General features: G+C 36.7%; 1 protein-coding gene across 5 annotated transcripts in view; it reads left to right on the top strand.

Annotated features, from left to right (window-relative positions):
- CHD9 (chromodomain helicase DNA binding protein 9) overlaps positions 1-20608 on the top strand; it is a 78182-nt gene that overhangs the window by 46181 nt on the left and 11393 nt on the right. For all 5 annotated transcript variants that reach the window (XM_027647102.1, XM_027647100.1, XM_027647101.1 and 2 more), the window contains 21 exons: positions 809-930; positions 1418-1661; positions 2729-2905; positions 3802-3945; positions 4456-4711; positions 5478-5688; positions 7645-7840; positions 8574-8741; positions 9309-9488; positions 10821-10931; positions 11604-11800; positions 12590-12789; positions 13276-13435; positions 14373-14462; positions 15251-15354; positions 15490-15607; positions 16285-16342; positions 16690-16732; positions 16900-17119; positions 17249-17451; positions 17690-18598. In XM_027647102.1, coding sequence (XP_027502903.1) covers positions 809-930; positions 1418-1661; positions 2729-2905; positions 3802-3945; positions 4456-4711; positions 5478-5688; positions 7645-7840; positions 8574-8741; positions 9309-9488; positions 10821-10931; positions 11604-11800; positions 12590-12789; positions 13276-13435; positions 14373-14462; positions 15251-15354; positions 15490-15607; positions 16285-16342; positions 16690-16732; positions 16900-17119; positions 17249-17451; positions 17690-18598 — 4111 coding nt within the window. The remainder of the gene's footprint in view (positions 1-808; positions 931-1417; positions 1662-2728; positions 2906-3801; positions 3946-4455; positions 4712-5477; positions 5689-7644; positions 7841-8573; positions 8742-9308; positions 9489-10820; positions 10932-11603; positions 11801-12589; positions 12790-13275; positions 13436-14372; positions 14463-15250; positions 15355-15489; positions 15608-16284; positions 16343-16689; positions 16733-16899; positions 17120-17248; positions 17452-17689; positions 18599-20608) is intronic.

The following is a 20608-nucleotide window of genomic DNA, read 5'->3' as shown; positions in this document are numbered from 1 at the left end:
AGCTTAAGGCCAAGCTGTTGAGGCTCCAGGCTTGGGAACCAGTGGGTTTGTGTATATGTATATGTTTGTATATGTAGCCCCTCAGCTTTCCTTTAGCTTTCTAGGGACATTAGGATGATACACCTTGGTACTGTTAGTCTGTTTTGTCATGTCCTTGGTATCGTGACCCTGTGTATGCTGGTGTTGTTTTTCATCTCATCTCTTGGTGGAATCGATTCAGGGAACTAAACCACTCACAAGTTTACTTTTCTGTATTCCTGCCTTTGCCTTCCCAACTTGACCAACTGTGAGATCCAGTGATCAGCAGTGACCAGGGCAAGTGCAGAAAGGAAAGGGCAAGATCAGAGTAGCTTAGTATAGATGCCCAGACTACTTCAGGAGAAGAGCATCAGTGTCCAGAGTTACTTAGATTTCAGGGATGTTGGTGATCCCAAATACTCAGTTGGCTCTGTTGTAGGGCAGCTGTTCTTGGAGCTGCCAAAGTGAAACTTTGTGTAGTCTTGAAGTTTCTTATATAAATGAATTAGTGTGTCAAATTATCCATGCCAAACTGTTTATATTCTTAGTTTTAGAAACCAGTTGCTTTATTTTATCATAATGTAGTCCTAAATAATTTTAGAAGTAGTGATTCATATAGACAAATACAAATTACAGGTTTCTGAAGACTATTAATTAGTAAGGAATGTTAGAACTGACACCTTCCTGCATTTAAGGTTTAGTAAGAACATTCTAAATCGAAAGTGATACACTCACTAAACAGTGGGGTTAGATATTTTGGAAGAATAAAGCATTTATCTTTCCCTTAAAGGACCGACCGCCTCCAAGCTCCTGGAAGAAGATAGAACAGTCCAGGGAATACAAAAATGGCAATCAGCTCAGGGAATATCAACTGGAAGGACTTAACTGGCTCCTATTCAACTGGTACAATAGGTATATGCATGGAATATTTTTTAATGTAGATTTTAAACAAATTGAGTGAATCACTGTTACTGAGAATGAATATTGTTTTAACTAAAACAGTGACTTCTAGGGAATCTGCATTAATTTCTAACACTTTTGTCAAGGTGAACGTGTGTGTAGGAAATCTGCTTAATTTGAATTCTTTTAATTAGGGCAAATGTAGTCCCGAAAGAACACTTCTGGAATATATTTTTCTAGGAGAACTTCATGGAACATTCCATTCTCAGGTTTTGCCAGTGCTAAACATGATGCAAAGCTTGTGGTTTCGTGTACTGAGCATTCTTTCACCATAACCAGGGAGCGTTTGCAAGGATCTCCTTACAGTGCCTCGGTTTTGACAGTTGTTGTAAACTGATACATTTGAGTTTAGCTTTTATAGATTGTCCATTTGGGTAGCAGCTTTAGTGTCTGTACTTTCTTTGATGCTAGTGACAAAGAAATATTTTTTTACTTTCAGGCGAAATTGCATTTTAGCAGATGAAATGGGCCTTGGCAAAACCATCCAGTCCATTACATTCCTCTATGAAATCCTCCTGACTGGTATAAGGGGGCCTTTCCTGATCATAGCTCCACTTTCCACTATAACAAACTGGGAGCGGGAATTTCGCACGTGGACTGACCTGAACGTTGTGGTGTACCATGGCAGTCTGATCAGCAGGCAGATGATCCAGCAGTATGAGATGTACTTCAGGGACTCCCAGGTATTGTAACGTCACTTGTGTGCAATAACTTACCCGAAACCTGTTTCAGGTGGGAGTAAGGAGAGGTGTGCTTTACATTATGTGTGTGTTTATCTTAGTGAAAGTCATCTTATATACCCTGATGTTTCATAGGAGCATCTTTAACAGATGCTTACTGAGTAAATTTAGTGGAAGTGTTTGCAGCAAGATGTGTTGTTTCACTGTGCTGAGTAATTCTGCAATTGAATAGCGGTGATGCTGATGCTCTTGTGGAGATTAAAGTGTACACAGATGGTTGCAGTTGAGTCCTGAATTTGAAGAGCAGGGAGAAAAAAAGTATCACTGATTAAGCTCTTACCTTTATGTAGCTGTTGATTTCCTTTTGCTAGTGTTAACTGTACAGTTTGCTTTTGAATCTGAAACACGTAACATTAAATGACATGAAAAAAATTGAAAACTGTTTTAAAAAGGGATTTTTTACCTTTTCTATATATTGTGCATGAACAATTTTTAAATTGTGATATTTCTATGAAATTGATAAAGCTGAGAACTTTTTATTAAGTAGTGCTAAATATTAAAATGACATTTTGTTTCTGTAGTGAATTATTGAATACTGCCTTACTGAAGGCCTCACATATTCTCTTTGTCAAACCAATGGAGTAAGCTGGATAAAAAGTTCTCATTTAGTTCTCAGGTGATATTTTGAATACTTACTGTATGACTGCTGTGTTAACATCATATATTTTGATTGATTGACTGTAGGATTTTTCCTGTCAGTCTTTCTGATTTTCTCAGGGTTTTATCTACATGCACATTTTGAAAGAGTTCTGTTAGATGGTTATATCTGTAATTGAAAAGTGGTTAAACTTTTACTGTTGGTTATATAATGTTGTATTTGTGTCTGTGGATAATTACTCATTAGTATTAATTAGAGAGTTACAGAGATCTAATAAACGTGTATGGGATGACTGAACAATTTATAATGTAAAATCTGATGTGTGGCTCTTGAGAAAATTTCAACAACAAAATCTGTAAATTGAATAGATGAGAAGTAATGTAACAAATTTGGTGTGTTGATGAATCTCTAGGGCCGTATTGTGCGAGGTACCTACAGGTTCCAGGCCATTATCACAACTTTTGAAATGATTCTTGGTGGGTGTCCAGAATTAAATGCGATTGAGTGGCGCTGCGTTATTATTGATGAAGCTCACAGGCTGAAGAACAAAAACTGCAAACTCTTGGAAGGACTAAAATTAATGAACCTTGTGAGTAACTACAGTTCCCTTTGGGGGTTTGATTTTAGCAGTTTAGTATGGTAATAAATAAAAACAATTGCTTTGCATGCCAGAAAAGACCTCTCAAGCAGCCTTTCTCAGGAGATAACTGTTCCTGATACTCTTCAAACATATGTGGTTTTGATAGCTGATGGTGGTATATATACTTTTGGTAAAACAAAATATGGCAAGTTCTAACTGTTGGCACAATCTATTTCTGATGATACTATTCCATTGTTTGTTTTGATTAGGGGAAAAAATTTCATTTAGAATTTGCTTTAGCTTTTGTGCAATGTTTTGTTCAGTAATTGATGTTTAAAAAACTGGAAAGTATTTTAAGCAAGTTATTTACCAATAAAAGCAAGCAAGAAGTAGAATTTCAAACAGACTTGTTGTCTAGTCCGGTAGTTAAGATTTTATTTGATACAGTGCAAGATTTTTAAAAGTAGATACTACCATGTATCCTGAGGCTTTTGGTGCATTACTACAAGATGCACCATGACTAGTTTGGCAATTTTTTTTACTTCATTATTACTTTCCTGCGTATTCTCAGAAGTAATTATAATTCTTTGTGATACATGCTTAGTGTATATTTTCCACACTATAGAGAGGGAGGATGGTAAATGTTTGAATATTTCCCTGAATATTACTGGCAATTTTGAAGTGTTCAGTCATTTTTTTCATTAGAGATGTAGAAGGAGAGAATTTAAAGAAAAACTAGTAGGAAATACTTACTGGTGGTTTTTAATAGATTAGTTTATCTGTATTACCTGTGTACTTAGTGACACTCAGAACTGGTGTTTTCAGGTTGTGATGCTCAGACTTAAGACAAAAATTTTTGCAAATGAGTGCAGATAAAGTTATGCAAGTTTTGTTTCCTTTTGTAGGAACATAAAGTGCTGTTAACAGGTACCCCACTGCAGAACACAGTAGAAGAACTATTTAGCCTCCTTCATTTTCTTGAACCACTGCGTTTTCCTGCTGAATCTACATTCATGCAAGAATTTGGAGACCTTAAAACAGAGGAACAGGTATAACTTCATTTTGAGCTTTAGTGTTTAAGAGTGACTTCCTTGAAGGAAAAAATCTTTGTTCTAGTTAGTAGCCAGATAGTAACTGTTACTGCTCCTCACCCCCCATTCAATCTGTCCATATCACCTGTGAGTTCTTCTGTCATGTAATTTCTCTAAACTGTCTGGACAGTAGCAGTAAGCTAGGTATAATATTGGATATTAGCAAATTATTTTTACTTTTCTATGTCAGTTTTTTTAATTTGGGAAGTAAATACTGAGAATAATAGAAATTGAGGTTTTCTGGCTTTGTAGAGAGTTTTTGTAGACAAATGTTAAAGATACTTTTTTGTTGTTTTGGAGTACATACATTAAAAAATTCTTTAGTAGTTTGGGGTTAAAAATAAGGCTGTATCCCATGTGGAAAATTTTTCATGCAAGTCCACCAAAAAAAAAGTGACATGTAGTTGAAAAACTTTTAACTACACTATTGCTTTTTCGTGTTTGTACAAACTGTTGTATTTCATTTAGGTTCAGAAACTACAAGCAATCCTGAAACCCATGATGCTCAGGAGATTAAAGGAAGATGTAGAAAAAAAGCTGGCTCCTAAGGAGGAAACTATAATTGAAGTAGAACTAACTAATATCCAGAAGAAATATTACCGAGCTATTTTGGAGAAAAATTTTGCTTTCTTATCCAAAGGAGCAGGGCAAGCTAATGTACCCAATCTGGTTAACACTATGATGGAACTCAGAAAGTGTTGTAATCACCCTTATCTTATCAAAGGTAAACACATGATTTTTAACTACTTTTTTTACTTTTATTCAAAATATGTAAGAACTTCTGTAATAATTCTTTAGTGTTTTCATCTGACTTTCCAAGGATTGCATTAGGTAGAAGCGTTTTTTGATAGATACGAGATGGAGTTGCCTGAAATGTGAACCTTTTTTGTAGGATTTCACAGAATATTTAGAAGCAATTTTCCCATGGAAATGGTACCTCTCTTTAAAAGCAGCATGAAGAACAACTTTTAGGTCTAACTTTTTAAATTAATGCTTCTTGCAAGTCTTCATTGCTTCTCTCACTTATAGCTAACTGATGTTCTTCCTGACTTGCAAGAAAATACACTTTAAACTTCTAAAGTTTTGGCTGTGATTTCAGAAGAAGTATTCAGAATACTGGGTTTTTTAAGACTCATGTCCCATTTAAAATACCACAAAGACAAAGAACTTGTGCGTTTTTTTAGTTGTTTTTTTACACAATACTTGTGAACAAGTATTTCAGTTTTTGCAATTTGGAGGAGGGGGTTTCACCTCCTTCGAGGTGTTTTTTCTTTGGTGTTCTGCTTAAAAACTTCAGACTTGTTTTCAAAGCCTGTAGAAATAGATGTTCTTGTTTAAGTTTCAGATCCATTCAGAACTGTGCTCTGTCTCCATCCATGGCTAGTGGGGGATATTTAGGATACAAGCACTGATTTTGGTAACTTATTCTTGTATGTATGTGGAGATATTGTGTAGATACACCTGTGGGTATGGAATATATTCTTACATAGGTGCTGAAGAGAAGATCCTTGGAGAGTTTAAAGAAACATACAACCCAAGTGCTCCTGACTTCCACCTGCAAGCAATGATCCAGTCTGCTGGGAAATTGGTTCTTATTGATAAGCTTCTTCCAAAAATGAAAGCAGGAGGCCACAAGGTCCTTATCTTCTCTCAAATGGTGCGTTGCCTTGATATTTTGGAGGATTACCTTATACATAAAAGGTAAGATGTTTCATTTTCTGTATCCTGTAGTATATTGTTCTCGGTGGGCGTATCTGTGAATGTTAGTGCAGGATTAATGATAGCAGCTCACCAAAACTGGGAGTTTTGGTGTTTTTTTTTTGCTAATCAGTGTGTAGTTTGTGTTCTGTGATCATTTATTCACCAACCAATTAAAAACTTCAGAGAAAAAACTAGAGAGAGGTTGTTGAGTAAACCATGTGCCTTCAGTTTGTTGCTTTTTCCATTAAACATTCAATTATGTATGTTTATACTTTTTCTGTTGAAAACCAAGTAGGTTCAAGCTCAGTGTTGCTTGCCCAAACCCCAGGAAGCATTGAATGTGTTCTTTATTTATATGATGTTGAACTTGGACCAGACAGGGTCCAAGATACAGCTCCTTGCTTCCAACAGAATATAAGCACAAAATGGTAAACAACTTGAAGTTTGTTTTTTATTAACGTAAAAGTACAAATGTTCTTCCTATCTTTCCTAAGTTTTGACTGCTTTGAATTTTGCAGCAGAACTGAACTGCCAGCTGTAAACCAGCTCCTTGGGTTGGCTTTTGCCATCTCATATAATAGCACCCTTTGATTATACTATTCACTCCATGGAAGCTAAATGTTTATATGAGTATGTGACTAAAATGCATAAACTTAGTTACAGCTGGTAGTTGCTGTGTCAACCTGAAAACCTATAAGAAGGCATAGTTCTGGTTGTTTTACTAGTGCATTGGTTGGAATGTCCATACTGCTTTGAAATGTGTAGTTGTCAGTGAACTACATTATAGTAACACAGAGTTAACATGTTGAAAAATAAAAATTATTAATAATGTCAGCCTTCTTGCAGTGGATACTGGAATGTATATTGAATATTAGATTATTTTAATACCTCTTTTTGTGATAGTTTTATATTAAAGCTATCTGTTTGAACTGAGAGCTCAACAGTTTCTATGTTTCATTTTAAAGATCAATTTTAACTTCATAGTAGCTGTTACAATTCAGTATGTAAAATTTTCTGTAACGTTCTAGCATTTAAACTAGTCAGTCATATCTACAGGTAGAGTCTTTTGAAATCCATAGAAGATGCCATTTGGTTAGAAATGTTAGAGTGCACACATGATCAGACTTAGTGCTTAATGAAATTCAGGACTGTAAGAGATGGCTGCCTGCCAAAATAGATGCCTGTGGTCCTGTGGATTATCTGCTGTGCCATTTTATAGTTGATTAGAAGAAAAATGGTTGTGGGGCTTTCTGACTACTAGATACACATTCAACATCTTACTCAGTTTACAACATACAGGAGTATTTGATCCCCTTTTAAGCATTTTAGTTTCAAAGGAGTCTTTCTAATTTTCAGATGTAACAAATGACTGTTTTACTTCAGGCTTTTAAATTTGCTGGGTTTAGTCTTGGAAGCCTTGATAAAGACTGTTAGAGGTGCTGTCAGGTCATTTTTGTTCCATTTCTCTAATCTTTACAGAATCAATATGCAGTTTGTCCAATGACAGCTCACCAAGTTCTGCTTTCTGCTGATTATTTGGGTACTCCTAATGTGTTCAATTTGGTACATAATACAAGAGTCCACTGTCCTGCTTCTGTGACCCTAGGCAGGGATCCAACGATAATAGCAGGTGAAAAACTTGTGAGTGTCCACAAAGGACTTCAGGTTATGATGTGTTTTAATGCAACCAAGTGCCATGGTAGTTCATGGTTTTGGTATGTATAGTGAGGTACTTGCTTTAGCAGACAAAGCTCAGAAGAACTTGTCTCAAAATGCTCAGCATTTGGACTTGCTGATGTGTATTAGTACTACAGATGTTACCCACTGCTAAACAAAGTTAGACTATATCACTTTTGCTCACTGTAAGGAAAAACATGCAAGCAGGAGATCTGTTCTAGTGGCCCTTTAAATTATAAAAGAATGTGTACCAGTTTGTGTGTGTGTGGCCATCTGCAGGTACCTGTATGAACGGATCGACGGGCGGGTACGAGGCAATCTCAGACAAGCCGCCATCGACCGCTTCAGCAAACCCGACTCGGATCGCTTCGTCTTCCTCCTCTGCACCAGAGCTGGGGGTTTGGGCATCAACTTGACTGCAGCAGACACATGTATAATTTTTGATTCTGACTGGAATCCTCAGAATGATCTGCAGGTGAATTCCTTTGAGCATGATACATTTTGAATATTGCGTCTGTTTTGAACATATGTGATTTTAAAATGTTTGTGGTTTTTTTTTAAGGCATGTGTTGAAAGTTTTTGGATGAATGCTTTCTACTTGGGTAGGAGAGGTTTCGTTTTGGTTAGGTTCTAACTTTTTCTTTCAAATTGATTACTCTTGAAAAATAGAACACAGGTAAAGTCAGTGAGTTGGTAAAACCCTTAAGATTTGATGACACTCTGAAACTGGGGGCTATTTTTGCATATACTGACTAACACAGCTTATGTAAATAGAGGTGTTCAGCTAAAGCAGAATATATAGAAAAGGATTAATATGTATTAAGAAAGAGTGAATTAATCAAATCTAGGAATTAGATGCTGAAACAGTCAATTCTCAAGTCACAACTCCTTTACCATTTGTATCTGGAGATCAGATAATTGATGAGCTAGCATGTCTTTTTACCTGGTGTTACTGCAAGGGCAACACCATTCAGGAGCATTCATCACAGACCGTTCATCTGCATTTTACTTGCTACACTGTTTTCAGAAAACTTCGCAATGTGAGAAACGTCTGGTAGCTTCCATTTACTTAAATGTGTATTGACTCCTTTTGAGTTCATGCTCTTGTTTTTCAAATTGTGCTACAACAGAATGAGTTTTTGAATAGAATAGCATCTTATTCCTACATAAGTCTAAACTCTTACTGCCATTCTCCCTCCCTTCAAAAGGCTCAAGCCCGATGTCACAGGATTGGTCAGAACAAAGCAGTGAAAGTTTACAGACTGATAACACGGAATTCCTATGAGAGAGAGATGTTTGACAGAGCAAGTCTGAAACTGGGACTGGATAAGGCTGTCCTGCAGAGTATGAGTGGAAGAGAAAACAGTGTTGGTGGTGTATGTAGATTTATTTCTTTAAATAACCTTCCTTTAGCTTTTGAAATCATATGGGAATTACCTCAAATTACAGAAGCTACCATTTTTACATTTTTCAGTCATTTGCCTCTCCATTCTGTTTTCTGATGTGGACTAGCAATATAGCTGACATAATTTTTAATGTAGTCAGTTACTGTGATGTTTCACTATTTCTTGCCTCTTAAGGTTCAAGGTAGATAATGTCAGAGTTAAAACATGGAGAAAAGTTTCTCTTTGTTTCCTTGTATCTTCTCATATTAATATAATGTGTGACTTTAAGGGAAGATTTACGTCTAGTATGAATAGGTAATTTTTTTAAACATGCTCATCATGGTATTGAGAATAGCCAAAACAAAAAAGAGGCATACTTGTAAAAATGTGCTCTGTAACCACATAATAAATTTTTATTTCAATTGTCAACTACACTTTTCTCTTAGCTTTTAAATCATAAAGTGCAGTTAGGTTGCAGAAACATGAGAAAGAGAAATAGAAAAGACTTGGGGATTTTTTTTTTTTCTTGACTGTCTAAACCTGATTTAATTTGCTCAGATCCAACAACTCTCCAAAAAAGAAATAGAAGACTTGCTTCGAAGAGGTGCATATGGTGCCATTATGGATGAAGAAGATGAAGGCTCTAAATTCTGTGAGGAAGACATTGACCAAATTCTGCAGCGTCGTACTAAAACCATCACAATTGAATCAGAAGGGAGAGGCTCCACATTTGCCAAGGTGCAGAACAGAAGTTGTTCTGTGACAGTATAAGCTGTAAATGTAACTGAGTGTTGTAGAGCTTATGCCTTTTTTTTTTAAGTTACATTTACTTCTGTTTAATGGGGGGGTGTGTTAGGTATGGTTTTTTGGGTTCTTGCATCTGTTTGTTTGTTAAACATGTGTTTATTTTAAACATGCCCATAGCAAAATAAGATTTGCACATGTAGATTTTGTAAATGGCAGATGCAAAGAGCATGCTTGAGCAAAGATGAGTAATGGATATGTGCTGCTTTTGAAAAGGCTGGATTTTGTGTGAGATGTAAAGAGCTGCATTAAAAAAATGTTTAAACAAATTTCTTCATAGATCCATTTGTATTCAGATACATTAAGAGTAGGGGACACGTCTATGACAATAATTAATAAGATTAAAAATTCTTAATTTGTGTAGGTTTATTATAAAAATGCCTACACAGAGGAAATAGTTTGAACCTTGGGCTTTTTTGGTAAGAGTTGGAAACCTCCTAAAATAGCAGGAGGTGGAGAGTGCATATATGTTACATGGGAAGGGGGCTGAGAGTGTAAAATATCAAGCAGTATAACAGAGCTTGGAGCGTGGGCACTTCATGAATGCAGTTGTGACAATTCCAAAAGAAAAAAAAAAGGCAAAGCAAAAGGAAAACTCTTAAAATATAACTAATATACATTTATATTCTTAAATAGTAGTATTTATAAATATTATTTATTTATATGCTTATTTAGGCCCTCTTATATCTTGCTGATTATGGCTTAAATAAGAAGTAGACTTCTAAAGAAGATCATCATCACTGCCTTTTTATCAGAAGAGTTAGAAATTTTTATATATATTTACTCTTTTCCCAAATGCGGTGTATCGGGGTTTTTTAAATGCCTTCTGAAATTAAGCTCATTCCATGCACTCAAGCTTTGATTGTTGGCAGCTTAAACGCCCCTTTGAAATTTCCCTCAAGCGAGTGCTTTTGCATGAGATGAAATCCCCAAATGCTGATAAGCCTCTTCAAAAGGTTCTTTTTTCTTCCATTCGAGTAATTTAGATTCAGACTTAGAAGCAGAAGAGTCTTGCTGCTTAATGTTCTTCTCTCCTGATGGTGCATAAAAGTTCATTAGATTTTTCTGATATATTATGGATCTGATTTTTAAAAATTAAGGGGGAGGAGAACTTTTGAGTTGCATTGCAGTCTAAGTAACTTCTAAAGTCGTAACAGCTGCTTGGGAGATTTTTGATGAAATAAGGTCATGCATTCTTCACAGCACTGAGGCAAACTCTACATTTTGATGTACGCTGTTGGTAAGATTTAGTTTTATTTATTACAGGCTAGTTTTGTTGCATCTGGAAACAGGACTGATATTTCACTAGATGACCCCAACTTCTGGCAGAAATGGGCCAAAAAGGCAGAAATAGATATTGATGCCATCAGTGGTAGAGTAAGTACTTTTCTTTTTTAATGTGTGTTTTTCCAAGTATGTGCTTGCTGTTGAATTATGAAATAGCAGGTGTAGGATTTCTGGTGCTTTTTGATTAATATTTCAACAAATCAGACTTTTTGTGCTAGGTGATTTGTGCCTGCTGGTAGCTGTATTATTTGTTATTTCCCTGCTCTCCCAAAAAAGTTTGGCAGTCTTTGATTTTTGTCAAAGCCCTGGAAATGATTGAAAGTGTGGAATTATTCTGATTGCCCCATTTCTCTGTCTGTAAATCCTGGGCTGGAATCTGCAAAATAACTGTATAAATGTTATATGGAATTATATAAATTACAAATTGTATGTGGAAGTTGTGTCCTGTACCTGAAAACATTCCTATGCGGTCAATGCAGAAAGGTTTCAGTGCCCCTTTTTGCTCACAGAGGCTGCAGTGTAGTCTAAGTGTTGAGGTCTGAGGAGATATTCAGTGTTGTTTATAATGTATTGGTATTATGGTATTAAACTAATTTTTATTTTAATTGGCTTAAATACCACAACATTTTTTACTTGCTTTGAGTTTTCACTGTGATGTCTTCACACAATACCTGTTAATGCCATAAGAATTGTTTCTGAACTGAAGCCATCTACTTGAGGAAAAACAGCTGCTTCTCATAAGGTTTGTGTGAAATTTTGCAGAACAGCCTGGTTATCGATACCCCAAGAATCAGGAAACAAACACGGCCCTTCAGTGCTACAAAAGATGAACTGGCTGAGTTGTCTGAAGTGGAGAGTGAGGGTGAAGAGAAACCCAAACTCCGCAGGCCCTGTGACCGTTCCAACGGATACGGAAGAACCGAGTGCTTTCGGGTGGAAAAGAACTTGCTGGTCTATGGGTATGGTTGTACATCCTTCTGCATTCTAGGAAGTTTCTAAGAAGTATTTTTTTTTTCCATGTTGTCTATAAAGTTGTATAAAAGTTACTTGTAACTATATATTGGCAGTAACCTGGTGTGTATATACAGAGAATTTATTTAGAACAGAAATTTATTGTGCACCTTGTATAAATCTGGCAATTTGCAATTAAAGAAACATTAATGAAGAAAGGTGAAAATCTTTCTTCAGATGGGATTATAGCATTTAGCATGGGCACTATGGGAGTCTCTCTGAAATCATTACAGTAAGTGCTGCAGGCAGGCTCAAAACTCCTTAAATAAAAAAATACCTGAAATAAAGGCTTGGTAGGTAACTTGATTTTCATAACTGCAGAACATCTTGCGCTTCTGTGAGGCACAAATAGGAACTGAAAACGTAACCAGTTATTTTAAGCATACTGAAATCATATGTGTTGATTTGGAAATCAAATCTTAGGTCTTCTCTCACCCATCTTATAAGAAAAATAACTGCATTCTTGCCAATATGAGTTCCCATCAGTTTTGTATCTTAGAGGTCTAAAACAATCATCTCTGTGTTTTTTAAACAGGCACTTTTTGTTTAAAACTCAGTTCTACACAGATGGAGTTTTGTTGCAAATGTTACTTTCTTATTTCCACTCAGTAACTTGAGCTGAAGGAAAAAAGTTGAAAACTGAGTGTTTTACAGAGAAATTCCATTTGTAAGAGAAGTCTGCAGGCTACCCCAGTGTTCCACTTCCAAGTGCTGATTTATGTTTCACTTTACACTAGGTGGGGTCGATGGAGAGAAATTCTCTCCCACGGTCGCTTCAAGAGGCAGCTGAATGAACAGGATGTGGAGATAATTTGCCGAGCACTATTGGCCTATTGTCTTGTTCACTACAGAGGGGATGAGAAAATAAAAAGTTTTATATGGGATCTTATTACTCCAACAGAGGATGGGCAAACACGAGAGTTACAGAATCACCTTGGTAAGGACTTCACATGTTTCTGCAGTTAAGTAGCTTCACATATGTGTGCCTGTGGTACTGGGATGAAAACAGCTAAAAACCCTCTCTGAATGCATCCTACTTGAAATAAATGGAATTTATTTCAGATACACAATTCAACTGATGGGCGAAGAACTGTCATTTCTGCTTTGCTTTGGGTTTGGTGGCTCACCCAAATGGATTGGTATAGTCTGTGTAAACTTTCATTTCATTTCAGTTCACAAGAGCATATTCTGTTTCATAGTAGGTGACAGACGACACATTCCTCTCTCTTTCTCCCTCTCCTACATTGTCCTTAGCTGGTGATATGTACTCCAGAGATGCTCTGAGAGACAAAAAGGCTCATATCCAGAGACTGTGATGGTGGTGTTTTTTCTGCATGGCAGGTCACAGTACTGGTATAGCATGTAGGAACTGTAAGTATCATGGGCATATATACCTATACCTTTAATATTTTACATTATTTAGGTTTATCAGCCCCTGTGCCTAGAGGAAGAAAAGGAAAAAAAGTGAAGACCCAGGCCAGCACTTTTGATATACACAAAGCTGAATGGCTTCGAAAATACAATCCAGAACATCTCTTGCAAGATGAAGGATACAAAAAGCACATAAAACACCATTGCAACAAGTAAGCAGTGGCTGAATTGTGAATGTATTTCAATTTTTTTTTAAATATTATTTTTTCTTCTTATTTCTCATTTTCTTAAAAGGCTTTAAAATACTTGTGGCAGTATGAAGAAACTAGTTTTAATGGTGTTAGCTTGATTAGAATAAATAGGTTGCAGTGTATTAGGAGGTGAACGGATGATTTCATATGTAAAATAATTGTTATAATTTTTAAAGAAACACTGTATTTGTAGAGAGAGAGATCTCTTGCTAGCATGTCTGGAATGCCTTGCCAGCAGCCAAAGAACTAAGGAGTGGGAGTGCTTAGCAAAGAAAGTTAAAGCACTAAAGTTGTTGCTGTGTGTTTCCCTGGCATGTTTTCCAGGCTTCTGAGGATCTGAGTTAGCAGCTTGTTGGAAGCTCAGTCATGACCATGAATGAGCTTGTTCTAGATAAATCATTTTTCTGTAGCTAAACTTGTCATAATCTACTTAGACACCTCATACAGCTGTAGTCAAGAATTGAGGTCAAGCATGGAGAAGCCATTGGGGTCATGCACCAAATTCTGACTGAGAAGGAATGAATGTAAAGGTGATGTGGAAGATGATGATTGTCAGCCCACTCGATCCTTTCTAAGGGCATGTTCTAAGCAGGAAAAGGCAAACAGCAGTTTGTTCCTAGCAGTAGTTTATGAAGCAAGTGAAGAGTATTCTACTGACCCTCGTCTTTAGGATTTAAAAGAACTTTTGCATTGAAACAATTTGTAAATGTGATGACAGTAAAAACTGTTAGGTGTCCTGAACTGGAGATTCTCTCCCCTTAAAACTGAAGGAAATATATTTTAGGAAAATGACTCCAAATCTCTGTGATATTACAACAGACAAAACAAAAACATCCACAAGGATTGAAAGCTTTTAGAGTGCTAATATTTTTATTTCTCTTTTTTCTTTGTTGTGTAGGGTCTTACTTCGAGTAAGAATGCTGTATTACTTAAAACAAGAAGTCATTGGTAATGAATTCCAAAAGGTGTTTGATGGAACTGATGCCAGGTGAACTATAGAGAGTATTTTTCCTTCTTTATTTCAAATGTCAGATGAAAATTCAGGAATTTTCCTAGACCTAAATAAGAAATGTTAAAACTAAACATTTTTATCTTTAGTCTGTGAGGAACAGGTTTTTGTTTACCAAACACTTTGTATGAACTTGTCATAAGGAAGTCCTGATTTCTGTTTGAGTCTAGCTGTATAATGTAAAGTAAGTCAAATAGACTGAAAAAGTTAAGTGGAAGATAGAATTATATACTTTACAGTCTAATTGGCAGGTATTTATTTCCTTTCTCTTTATGCATGTTTTTGGTTATGTGCTGTGTACTCTGCTAATTTTTTTTTTTTAATTTCATTTTTTTAATACAAATATTGCTGTATGTAAATTCTTCAGCTCATGGCTACAAAAGCTTGTGGTGGATAGAAAGTTGTAATTTGATTCAGAAATGTTTGTGGAAGAACAGTCCCTCTCATGCTATTAAACACAAACACAGATAATGCTTGGTTTGCAAAGTTATGCAAGCACAGACTGCTGGGACTCGGTAGAGTTCACTGAGAGGAAGAGTATTGTATTCTGGTTCTGCTTTCATATTCTTTCCCTGTTACTGGGTCTCTGTCAAATACAAAACACCAAGCTGCCTAGGTGTTTTGTGTTGCTGTTTTTATTGTATTTGTGGCTTGAAGAGGGAATTTTGAAATCCAACACAGAATAGAAATGTACAAAGAGAATATAAAAATGTATTTCTTCCTCTGCATATTATTGATATTGGTGTGCTGTTGGTGATTCCCTTTAGTGAAATTGATGTTTGGGTCCCAGAGCCAGATCACTCTGAAGTTCCTGCTGAGTGGTGGGATGCAGAGGCAGATAAATCTCTTTTAATTGGAGTTTTTAAACATGGTGAGTAATATGGATGACTGGGGAGTGGGGAAGTACATACATATAAAAACACCCTACACTCAATTTTTATTTTTTTTTTTTTTATATAGTTTACTCCCACAGTTGAATTTTTGCCACTTTTTTTTTCCTTTATAGGTTATGAAAAATACAACACTATCAGAGCAGACCCAGCGCTGTGCTTCTTGGAAAGGGTTGGCAAGCCAGATGAAAAAGCAGTTGCTGCTGAACAGAGAGCAAATGATTACATGGATGGGTATGAGCACTTGAAAGGGGCATAAATGTTTTGGGGCCTTGAAGCAAGTCTGAATTTATGTGCTGTACTTTTATTCTCTTCCTGACTGGTTTTATACTAGTTTGATGTCATCGTTTTGAAGAACACTACTTTGATTTTACTCCCAGAGAGTGGAAGGGTTAGGAACGGTGTAACAGAACTATTGAAGTTTGGGATTTCACAGTTAGATGAAAAATGCAGCAACTTGATGTTAACAAGGATTCTACCCTGTGTTGCTGTATCAAAAATATTACTTAAATACTGAAGTGCAAAACCCTTCAGAGGCAGAGTGCTACAAACCTATTGAACTTGATTTCAGGTCAGTCAGCTTGGTCTGTTAGTCTTGTGTAGCTAACCAGTGACCCCAGTAGATCAACTTGAGAATTACTAATGACTGCTGAAAGAGAGAACTGCTTTAATTCATCACCTCATCAGTGAGGTTATCTTTTGTGGTCAAAAAGAATATCTTTGAATGAGATAGTGAACTGGGGGGAGCTGGATTCAAGCCAAAGCTGCCATGAAATGTTTTCACTGTTTCAAACAGAAAATTAAATACAGTATATCTCACTAAATTTAAATCAGTTGTACTTAATTGAAAAGAGTGTAAGGACTTGTAAAATATTGCTAAGATGTCTTCTTTTGTGTTGATATTTTAACAGGGATGTAGAAGATCCAGAATATAAACCAGCACCAGCAATGTTTAAAGATGACATAGAGGTATTGTAGGCACCTATTAATAGCTCCTTTTAACACTCATTCACTTAGACACTTTAATACATGTTCACTTAGAATGTAATACTTCCACCTTTTTTTTGAGCAAGTTATTCCATTTTATTTTTTTTTCTCTTAAGTTGATAAAGCTTACTCTGTGTGTTTCTGCATTTTTTGGGAATGGGAGGGAATTGTTGTATAGTTCTTTTGAATACCTTGTTAGCCATTTGTCCAAATGATATGTTACTCTTGGTCTTTGTCATATTCGTAACTTGTCTGTCAGATGTAAGTTTAACCTAAATCTCTGGAGAGGGCTGTGTTCTAAATTGTGCTTCACTTTCATTTTTCTACAGGATGATGTTTCATCCCCAGGTGATCTAGTAATAGCAGATGGAGGTAGGTAAATACATAAAACTTCAAATCTGAGCCAATTGTTTTTGTGTTTTGAATTGTTTCAGTCTCCTGACTCTCAGCTAAAATGTATTTAGATTGCTTAGCGTAGAACTGTAGGCACCAGCAATGATCAACTTCTTTATTTTTCCTGTGAATTGTTTTTAATGTAGATGGACAAATGATGGAAGGAGACAAAATCTATTGGCCCACTCAGTCTGCCTTAACGACACGTCTTCGCCGCCTCATAACAGCTTATCAACGAACAAGTAAAAACAGGCAGGCCCAGCAGATCCAGCCACCATTCCCCATACAGACTAGTATGATGCAACCTCCATATGAAGAAGCTGCACTAAATCCAAAGATGGCTGCAAAGATTGAAAGACAGCAAAGGTATGTGCAGCATGTCAATACACTTTTAAACTGTTCCTTTATATAAAAAATATACTTAAGAAATAATAACGTGTGAAACAGTGAAGAAGATGACAAAATTTCCCTTTTTTTTTGTTCTTGCTGATCAAGGTGGACGAGAAGAGAAGAAGCTGACTTCTACAGAGTTGTGTCTACTTTTGGAGTGGTGTTTGATCCTGAAAGGGGACGATTTGACTGGACCAAGTTTAGGGCGATGGCTCGACTGCACAAGAAAACTGATGAGAGCTTGGAGAAGTACTTGTATGCATTCATGTCAATGTGCAGGAGGGTCTGTCGGCTCCCCTCAAAGGAAGGTAGGTGTATATGTTTTTCCTTTTTAAATTTGTGTTGTCAGTGCTTACCTTGAAAAGGATTTTGTTTCATGTGCTGCGAAATAAAAATGGAGGATTGGGAACTATGGAAACATGTTGAGAGTAAAATTGAAAGCTTATAATGGGGAGACATATATTAACTCATTAAAGCCATCTACTTGTAGTACTAATTTGCAGTGGGTTTTTGCCAGGTTCTCATCTTTGTTTTGTTTCGATGCAGAACTCGTAGACCCAAACATTTTCATCCAGCCGATTACAGAGGAACGTGCTTCTCGGACCTTGTATCGCATTGAGCTCCTGAGGAAAGTGAGAGAACAGGCTCTTAGACACCCACAGCTGTTTGAACGACTAAAACTATGCCAGCCAAACCCAGACTTACCTGTCTGGTGGGAATGTGGGACTCATGACAGGGATTTACTTATTGGAGCTGCTAAACACGGAGTTAGCAGGACAGATTATCATATTCTTCGTGATCCTGAACTCTCATTTATGTCTGCCCAGAGGAACTATAATCAAAACAAAGTGGCACTCTCAAGGACTTCTACTCCACTCTTGCATCAGTACCAGATGGCATTATCTGCTTCTCCTCTTACACCTCAGTCAAGATTGTCAGATGCTAAAGTGAATGCTTTTGAGGACACAAAAGCTAAAAATGAAAATCTGAAAGAGGACCCTCAGTCTTCTGAAGAGGAATCTATGTCTACAGAGGAGACACAGACAATAATGAAATCTGAGCCTTTGAGTCCCAAAAATGGCACACCAATACAAGTCTCAGACCACAGACCTAGCGTGAAGGCTGAGACAGACAGGCGCATGGTGGCTGCAAGGACAGAGCCTCTCACTCCAAATCCAGCTTCCAAAAAACAGAGAGTCAGCAAAAGGGGATCTGACTCTAGCTCTGACTCAGACTCTGACTCAGATAGATCATCATGTTCTTCCAGGTCATCATCTTCATCCTCTTCATCTTCCTCATCTTGTTCACACTCTCGATCTGGCTCTAGCTCTTCATCATCATCATCTTGTTCTTCAGCATCTTCATCCTCCTCCTCATCGTCCTCCTCATCGTCGTCATCATCATCATCATCGTCTGAAGAGAGTGATAGTGATGAAGAGGAGGCACAAAAACGTGGTATGTGTGTAGTCTTACTTCTGCAGTGTAACTCTTAAACTGAACAAGTTTATTCTTAATGGAGAAATGTCTAAAAAAGGATATTAAATCCCACAAAAGTAAATTTAAATATTGACACATTTTCTCAATTCCTCCAAGTGAGTTGGAAGAATTTCAGGAATACTGCATTTTCTTTGCTTCATGTCAGTGCCTTGGGTGAGGTACTTGGGATGTGTTGACTGATTCCCTAAGCGAGGTTGCTGTGCATGTGGTTCACGTGTGGGAGGAGAGTCGAATGGCCAGTGTTTTCTGGCAATATACTGCATGCGTGTATTCCCTACTACTGTTTCTTTTTCTTCATAAAAAGAGAGATTCTTTTGGTTTCCCTGTTTGTTTTTTCCACTCTTGCTCACCTGTCCTTGTAGCTTCGTCATTGTGCTTCCATGAGACCTGCAAGTTTCCTTCTGTCCAAGCTCTCTAGAGTCATGTCAACTGCTTTTTATTTATTATGAACTGGAGGTGCCTAAGCAGTGTACTTGCTCTGAAAGTCTTCTCCTAAACTTCACCTAAAAAAGACCTAAAAATAGGTACCTCCTTAGAAAAGACTGAGGTGATGGCAGCACATAGGACCGTGTAACACAGAGACACTTTCAAAAGCTTCCAAGTAAAAGCAAAACACTCTGATAAATGAAGTAATTTAAAGTTTTTAATAAACCATCCAATCATTATTTAATACATTCTTTACTTTTCTGCTATGAAGTATCCTCTACTCTTGTCCCATTGAAACTCAGAATATGAAAAGATTTCTTTTAACGTGTGATGCAAATGGTAATAGAGAAGGGAGGAAGATGAAGGTAGGCAGTGGGATTACAGCATAGAGAACCTATTTTTTTCTTCCAATACCTCAGGGAAAAAGGCACTGTGTTAATCAGATGGATCTTCTTGTCCATGGAAATGACAAATGGAAACCATTGAATTAATTTACTGGGGAAATGATTACTGGGCAAGTAAAATGCACTTAAGGAAAACGATTAAGATGCTGCTGCCTGTAGCAGTGGAAGGACATTTTCAGAGGAAGCAGTTGTGTGCAAACATGAAAACAGTGAAAGCAAAGGAATGCCTATATAACACAAATATTTAGATGAGATAATGGATATTATACCATGTGCTGCAAGTCCAAATATTAGGCTTGTTTTGTGCCAGCTCCGTCTGTTTAGTCAAGTAATAGTGCCATCCTCAGACTGCAGAATCTCATAAATCAGTTGGCCTTTATTTTTGTGGCTATTTTGCTGCAAGTTGGTGTTGAAGAGATTAGTAAATACTGGAAAATTCTCTAAACTTCATCTGCATTTTAATTTTAAGCCCAACTTTTATTTAATTTGTTAATGATTATAGACCATTGGCGTATTTTTCACATTGGAAGCATCTTTTAAGGAAGTGCTGAATTCTATCAGATGACTATCAGAATACAAAACTATTGTTAAGGACGAGTTTGACTTCTGTAGAGCTGTCCCTCGTACTCCTTGTGCTGATGTGATATATACCTTCTCAGGCCACACTTTTTTTTTTATTTCAGACTGTTTCCCCATGTGATAGTGAAACTCATGGGGACTCATAGTGAAACTCATGTCTGATGGGGACGGAAGTAAAATAATAATCATAAAAGATTAAGACCTAAGAAAGTCAGAGGACACAGTACACTGGAAAGATACTTTAAAAAATTCTTAGTGATTAAAAATTGAACAATTAAAATCTGTGGGTACACATGTTCAAGCATCCAGTAAATGAAATGGGCTGTTCTTTAAAAGTGCTATCCCAGTAGATTTGCCGTGTTCTGGTTGTAGACACCTTTGATTTCAGTTTAATTCTGTATGTTAGTGAGTGTTGGCTTATGAAAGAAATATGTTAAGTGAGGACTGTCTATTAGATTACTCTGAAGCATGTCCATTTTCAAATGTTCGACATGTCAAGCGTTTGAAATATTAACAGGAATATGTGTGGGATTTACATGCCTAGAAAAGGATCACCCAT

This window comes from Corapipo altera, unplaced genomic scaffold (assembly GCF_003945725.1).
Source record: "Corapipo altera isolate COAL_440 unplaced genomic scaffold, ASM394572v1 62, whole genome shotgun sequence".
Lineage (NCBI taxonomy): Eukaryota > Metazoa > Chordata > Aves > Passeriformes > Pipridae > Corapipo > Corapipo altera.
Note: the sequence above shows the minus strand (reverse complement) of the source record. Positions and strands in the feature narration are given on the sequence as shown.